The sequence below is a fragment of the Triticum urartu genome, unplaced genomic scaffold, assembly GCF_003073215.2.
Source record: "Triticum urartu cultivar G1812 unplaced genomic scaffold, Tu2.1 TuUngrouped_contig_5988, whole genome shotgun sequence".
NCBI classification, from domain to species: domain Eukaryota; kingdom Viridiplantae; phylum Streptophyta; class Magnoliopsida; order Poales; family Poaceae; genus Triticum; species Triticum urartu.
Window position 1 is genome coordinate 8,153 of NW_024116709.1, and position 7,401 is coordinate 15,553.

General features: G+C 50.8%; 1 protein-coding gene across 1 annotated transcript; it reads left to right on the forward strand.

The window, feature by feature from the left end:
- The first annotated feature begins 332 nt into the window (after nucleotides 1-332).
- Nucleotides 333-2,128, forward strand: LOC125529977 (heavy metal-associated isoprenylated plant protein 3-like). The gene is made up of 4 exons (XM_048694395.1): nucleotides 333-599; nucleotides 694-1,022; nucleotides 1,141-1,219; nucleotides 1,341-2,128. The coding sequence occupies exons 1-4, from the start codon at nucleotides 446-448 to the stop codon at nucleotides 1,835-1,837; spliced, it is 1,059 nt and encodes a 352-aa protein (XP_048550352.1). The 5' UTR covers nucleotides 333-445; the 3' UTR covers nucleotides 1,838-2,128.
- Nucleotides 2,129-7,401: the final 5,273 nt, after the last annotated feature.

Below are 7,401 nucleotides of genomic sequence, written 5' to 3' on the forward strand. Positions count from 1 at the left end.
AACACAATTACGCTCCCTCCTAATCTAGTCTACGGTTTGCTCCCTTCCTAGTCATCAAGGGCCACGTGGAAATCCTAGTATCCATGGCCATGCAACGAAGCAGCCAGGAAGACCAAGAGGAAGAGCCACGCATTGACCGGCCATTCAGCCAGCCTCAGCCGGGTCAGCAACCTTCCACCCGGGTCTACACCCGACCGGACCCGTTTCCCACCGATCCACACCCCGCCGCCATTGCCACTCAAACTCCTTCACTCCGCCCACCCACCTCACACAAGTTGTTGTTCTAGTTGTACGGTACTCTCCTTCCTTCCTATTTAACACCGCGCCCACCCCACCTCTCCTGCCCCTTCATTCCAAGCACCACCTGCTCCTCTCCTCCAACCCACGCCCACGCACTACCTCCCTCCCTCCCTCCCCCGGAGCTCCGCCAAGCCACCGCACCGCCATGGGCGAGGACAAGAAGGAGAAGCCGCGCAAGGCTGACGGCGGCGACCACAAGAAGGACGCCGCGGCGCCGCCCCAGCCCATCGTGCTCAAGGTCGACTTGCATTGCGCCGGCTGCGCCACCAAGGTTAAGCGGGCCATCAAGAACGCCCCTGGTACGCCTGCTTCTTTCTTTCATCTCCTTACGGTTCCCTTCTCTGTAGGACTAGTGTAATTTCTGACCGTTTGCCTTAATTTGGTTCTCTGCAGGCGTGGAGTCGGTTAAGACTGAGACGGCGGCAAACAAGGTGGTCGTCACCGGCGCGGCGGACGCGGCCGAGATCAAGGAGCGCATCGAGGCCAGGACCAAGAAGCCCGTTCAAATCGTCTCCGCCGGAGCCGCATCGCCCAACAAGGACAACAAGGACAAGGACAAGGACAACAAGGCCGGCGCCGGCGATAAGCCGGAGAAAGAGAAGACCAAGGCAGCAGACAAGGAGAAGGGCGGTGGCGGTGCCGGTGCTGAGAAAAAAGAGAAAAAGGTGGAAGCCGCCGACAAGCCCAAGGAGGAGGAGAAGAAACCAAAGGAGCCCAAAGAGGTTCGTCCCTGGGCTACTGTAGAATTCAACTCTGTGATATGCAGTTAGTTACTTGCAGGTGTTGTAAATGAAGATTTGGTCTCATATTCATCTTGCCCTTTTTCCTTGATTCCATCAGGAGACCGTGACGCTCAAGATCAGGCTGCACTGCGACGGCTGCATCGACCGCATCAAGCGCCGCGTCAACAAGATCAAAGGTCAGTTTTCTGTTTCTTCCTTTTGGCCGCAGATTCATTCCGACCTGGTACAAGGAATCATTTAGTTGGATCTTGCTGGAAACTGACTGACACCTTCTTCTCTTGTTTTGTTTCTACGCAGGAGTGAAGGAAGTGACGGTGGACGCTGCCAAGGACCTGGTGAAGGTGACTGGCACCATGGACACAGCCGCCCTGCCGGGCTACCTCAGGGACAAGCTCAGTCGGCCGGTGGAGGTGGTCACCCCCGGCAAGAAGGACGGCGACAAGAAAGACGACGGCGAGAAGAAGAAGGACAAGGGCGCTGGCGCTGGCGACGGCGGCGAAAAGAAGAAGGACGGCGGTGGCGGTGGCGGCGGCGAGGACAAGAAGGACAAGTCCGCGGCGTCCGTGGCGCCGATGCCCATGGCGGACCCGAGCATGTACCAGATGCCCCCACAGTACGGCTACATGCCGTACCCCCCGGCGCCCGTCGGCTACTACTGCGCGGCGCCGCCGCCGCCGAACCCCGGCTTCTACCCGAACGCCGGGCCCCAGTACCCGTCGCCCTACGCGACGTACCCCGCCCACGCGCCCCAGATGTTCAGCGACGAGAACCCCAACGCCTGCTCCGTCATGTGAGCTGCCATGCCACGCCACGCCACGCCACGAGCCGATGAGCACGGCGCCAAGCCCAGAGTCGCCGCAAGCAGTATGAATCAAACCAGAGAAGCACGGCCTGGGTTTGGCGCGCGGTACCATTAGCCTAGCTAGCAGCTGGTAGTTACGTAGCTTAGCGCACCGAGAATTAGCAGACATGTACATGGCGACAGCGATCCCGTCCCGCGATGTAATGTAATGTAATGTTCCACGATCCATCCGATAAATTTTGGCCCTGCACTCGTTAATTATAACAAACAATCGTTGTTGTCATGGCCAGCATGAATCGGCGCTCCATTAACGGTTCCATGAACTGGTGGCGCGTCACTGTTGCCCGTGAGAGCATCTGCTACAGTTTGTATATTAGCTTGTTGGTAAAATATGCCATGTCATCAACCAACATTTTAACATACAACATCTCAAATAGATTGTATCTAGTATGCCCAATAAGGTGTGAGATAATAAATAAGGTGCTCTTTCATTCTACATTAAAGCTTATGCAATGGGTGTTGGTTTATGTACATACAACATTTCTCTCTTTCCTCATTTATTGCATGACGCATCATCAAAAATCCTATGTGATAAAGTCTATCTTACAATCATTGGAGATGCCCTGAGGTCATCGACGTTTTCTTTTTTCTTTTTTAAGGTCATCGACGTTGATCAGTGGCAATGCCATTTTCGTCTTCCGGAGGGTTCGAGACGGCGCCTCTTGCGTCGGCCATCTTTTTGCGGCTCGAAGGGTTTGTTTTATCTCGATGGTTCGGGTCGTCAGTGCGGTGATCGATTAGCGTGAGACGACGACGTCTTGGATGTTTGCTTGCGGCAGTGTCACGGCGTGTGTGTTTATTTATATGCGCTGCTAGTGTGGGATGGTGTGGCTAATTAATCATATCTCTACCCATTGTTTAGCGCTATTCCGTCTTGTCCTGTTCTTGCGTGGTGTCAAGCTACGCAGTGGAGACGTTGGTCTCTTCTCCGTGGAGTTCAGTGACGGGGATGCTCAAGTTATTTTAACCATATAGTATGTGTTTCATCTGACTGACAGCCCGCCACCGTGGAGTATTCTAGTGCTTGTAGGCGGGTTTGCAAGTATGGATGGTGTTTTTCTATGTGCTGGTTTGCGGCTGCGAGTTTCTGAAACAAGTCCGTGCCTAGGAGCTTCTGAGATTGATGATAGTTCTACAAGTGGCTTACGCCATGTGTAGGAAACCGGTGGATATCGGACACACAATGAGACAACACACGAATAGATTTTATATTTTTTGAAGGAAACACACGAGTAGATTTGGTTCAATCAAACATTGGGTGGTCGATCGTCTGCGATGCTCCAATTCAACTACTCCATGATGCCATTGTCATCCACGTCAGGGATACGTGTGTGAAAGCGCAGGCACTATTAAGCGCCCGTTTGTGTCATTGTCATCCGTGTCCAAAATCAACATAGGAGCAGTACTAGAGATTTGGGAACGCAAACATGGTTTTGGTGATGAGACCTATGTCGGCACACAGCATCCATGGGCTCAATCGTTCATCGTCGTCGACATGATGAGAATTCTGAGCCCGGGTCACTGTTTGTGCTGACGCCGCGCGCCGTTTGTGGATGGGGTCCGCCCAACCGTTGATGCTGGCTAATCATTCCGTCACCTAATTAATCATGGCAGGTCGGTGACGGTGAGCGAGCTCCTGTGCGGATCTGGGTGTTAATGGGTCTTTTAACCGCGGAACCGGGTGCTAATCAAACAGTGATTTCCGGCACATAGTACTGTGTGTACTTTGTACATCCATCAATTGCGCTAAAATAATATGAGTTAGTAGCCAAACTAAACAGTGATTTCTGGCGCGTACTGTACTTTGTACGTAGGTGCACATCCATCCATCGCGCGATATAATGTGACAGGGTTCGGTATGGAAGCGTTAGCGTGCTATCTCATCCGCTCGTACACGCCCGCAGTCCCAGCAGCTAGGACTGTTGCGCGGCAGTGCAGTGCTGGGCGCGAGACGCGGCGTGCGGCGCCTCTCGAGGTGCGTGCTGGTGTTTTCGAACGTGTGTTAGGTCACGGTGGCCGGGCTGTCCAGGCCGATCGAGATCTTGCTGCGTGTCCTGCCGCTGATTCCATCCAAGCTGGCAGTCGACACGGACACGGCGACACGCGCATTCTATAGGACATAGGAGCTTTTCTGAAGCTCAAGGCACGCTCACTTTCGCAACGGACGTGATTTTTTTTTTGAATAAAAAGAAGCGTCTCAGATAAACCTTGGCCGTACCAAGTAGAAATTCACCAAGGGGACCGCCAACACCACCTGGTCCTGCGGTATACAAAAGGGCGCAACCATGCACCAAGGACAAGCGGGAAAAGGTTCAACACAAGTTCCAACCGCCAACACCACCAACTTGGGCTGGCTACTTAATGTGCGTGACACACGGACGGGACGTACTACACCCCTCTGTTTTCTACCCATCTCCGGTGGTACATATACTGAGCTGAACGACGGCAAGGGAAAGTGATTTTTCTTTTTCTTTTAGAAAAAGTTAAACCTTATGGCCTGCATCATTGTAATGCACATAACGATACTTATTAATTTTTAAACAAAGTACTCCATCCGTTCCTAAATATAGGTCTTTTAAGAGATTTCAGCACGAACTACATACGAATGTATATAGACATACTTTAGAGCGTAGATCCACTTATTTTGCTCCGTACGTAGTTCATATTAAAATCTTTAAAAATATTTATATTTAGGAACGGAGGGAGTATAAAACAAGGAAAGCAGAATCGACATATTACAAATCCGCCGCCAAACACTGTCTCCCAACAAATTGAAATTTTGGCTGTCCAAGCTAGCCAACGCCGTCTTCCAGCAAATCCGCCGCGAGCAATGGCGGCAACGCGTCAGGCAAGGGGGGGGGGGGAAGGCATGTTCACAAAGGCCGGCACTTCCGTGGCCATCGTGGACAACGAGGAAAAGTAGATCATGGGAGGCGGCCATCAGTTGGATCTCAGGAAGGCCACCGCCATCATGGGAGAAGCCATGTTTGCGGAGGCCGGCATGTCCGTGGCCACCGTGCACAGCGAGGAAAAGTCGATCATGGGAGGCCGCTGCCGCCGCTTGGGTCCCAGGAAGGCCACTGCCGCCGCGTCGCTGGGTGGCACAACCGGTGACTTGCCCGATGAGTGGGGGCATAGACCACGGCGACCATCTTCCCCTGCCCAAAAAACCAACTTTGATCCGTGCTTTCCGGCGGCAAAGGGAGGCTACTCTTCCCCTCCTGCCGAAGCATATCCTTTCGGGGCTCACGGAAGTCCGATGAGTGAGTTGTCGGACAAAGGGAAGACATGTCATGGGAGTGGAGATTCGCCGCTGTCGGCCATAGACTAATTTCAGTGTAGTCCACTATAGTTTAGTTGAAATATGTTTGAAATGTAAATGACTTCGTCCGGTTTATATGCAAATCATTCGGTTTGCATTCAATTTGTCCAGTCAGTTGAAATCCGGCTTGAAATGTATGTGACTACCTTTGGATGGCCGACTACTACATCAGTGTCCACGGACTGCCTCCCCCCGGTCAGCGAATGGATGTGGTGTCTGATTTGCGGGTCAGTATTGGAGATGTCCTGAGTCTACACGCCAGATCTCCAGGAGATGAATTAAAACATAAGGTTTCTAACTACGGCTTATCATACAAACTACCAACAACAAAAGCCTGGTTAGGGAGTAAAGGACTTTTTTTTCTACAAATCAACTAGCCATGATTCTATTAGTCCCAAATCACAATCACGTGTCGCCTTGAAGACTTCACTAGCAATCGGCACAGGAGAGTACGACTGCAGGACAACATCGTCGACTACACTCAACGGCCCCTCGCAATAGAAGTAAGTGGAGGCCCACCCCTTCAGCGAGTTGGGCCACTTCATCTTGAAGTAGCTAGCTCAAGCTCCGCTTCTTTAGGATGTCGAGTGCGTCGCATGTCTAGAAGACGTCCTTTCATGGCGTGGAAAACCGTCAGATCCCTCGGTAGGGGTCCAAGCGCAGCTGGAAGTCACAGGTCGGAGATCACATGAGCGTTTAACCCAGGTTAAGGCCTCCAGAGAGTAACACACTACGTCCTGCTTGTTTCTGTTATTCATGGTGGAGGGATATCTCGTGCGAGGGGTTTATAATGGTGTATGATATTGCTACCGAGAGTTTCTATCTGAGAGTAGATGGCCATGAGAGCCCTCTGACCTCCCCTTATATACACGGTTGAGGCTAGGGTTGACTGGTAAGCAGATGTGATGTTGGTCGCTGCCGCCCAAGGCTTGGAGAGCAAGAAAGTCTACGACATCTTCTTTAGGGTTTCCACTTGTCCCCGTGCCTCATGAGTCATGCCCCCTAGGCAAGACTACTTCTGGGCTTCCCTTGGTGAGCTACCCCTGGTGTATGACACTGTCATCCTTCATCACCATGTGCGGCTCGCATAAGAATAATGCTTAAATAGTGCCCAATTCAGTGGGATGTCGAGGAACGCCTGATATTTCTCACACATATATATATATATATTATTTTATTGTTAAATGATATTATGTTATCAATTATATATTTTTTATTGCATTTTATAATTTTTTTGGACTAACCTATTAATTTAGAGCCTAGTGCCAGTTCTAGTTTTCTGCTTATTTTTGGTTTCGCGGGAAATCAATATCTGCGGAGGTCAAAATATATTTCCGATTTAACATGATTTTTTTGAAAGATCCATCATCGCCGGCATTCATTGATAATAGCAGGGAGCAACGTAAAACAACAAGGTTGTAAAGGTCCTAGGACCAGAAGACCCAACGATCAAAGAAAGAGAAAAACAACAGCCCTAATAGCAGCAGCACAACACTCCATACAATCCACACTAGACAGCACATGTGACGCCCCCCGATTCAATCGTACACTAATCATACACGCAAACGTGTACGATCAAGATCAGGGACTCATGGGAAGATATCACAACACAACTCTAAAAATAATAAGTCATACAAGCATCATATTACAAGCCAGGGCCCTCTAGGGCTCGAATACAAGAGCTCGGTCATAGACGACTCAGCGGAAGCAACAATATCTGAGTATAGACATAAGTTAAACAAGTTGCCATAAGATGGCTTGCACAAACTGGGATACATATCAAAAGAGGCGCATGCCTCCTGCCTGGGATCCTCCTAAACTACTCCTGGTCGTCATCGGCGGCCTGCACGTAGTAGTAGGCACCTTCAGTGTAGTAGGAGTCATCGTCGACGGTGGCGTCTGGCTCCTGGGCTCCAACGTCTGGTTGCAACAATCGGGTATAGATAGGGGAAAAAGGGGGAGCAAAGCAACCATGAGTACTCATCCAAAGTACTCGCAAGCAAGGAGCTACACTACATATGCATTGGTATCAATGGAAGGGGTAGTATATGTGGACTGACCTGCAGAATGCCAGAATAAGAGGGAGAAAGCTAGTCCTATCGAAGACTACGCTTTTGGCAGCCTCCGTCTTGAAGCAGTAGAAGAGAGTAGATGGTAAGTTAACCAAGTATCAT

Bases quoted from the DNA above. Each gene is read 5' to 3' on its own strand.
- LOC125529977 (XM_048694395.1), top strand. From the start codon at position 446: ATGGGCGAGGACAAGAAGGAGAAGCCGCGCAAGGCTGACGGCGGCGAC. The intron at 1,023-1,140 runs GTTCGTCCCTGG...TGATTCCATCAG, and splicing joins AACCAAAGGAGCCCAAAGAG to GAGACCGTGACGCTCAAGAT. The intron at 1,220-1,340 runs GTCAGTTTTCTG...GTTTCTACGCAG, and splicing joins CCGCGTCAACAAGATCAAAG to GAGTGAAGGAAGTGACGGTG.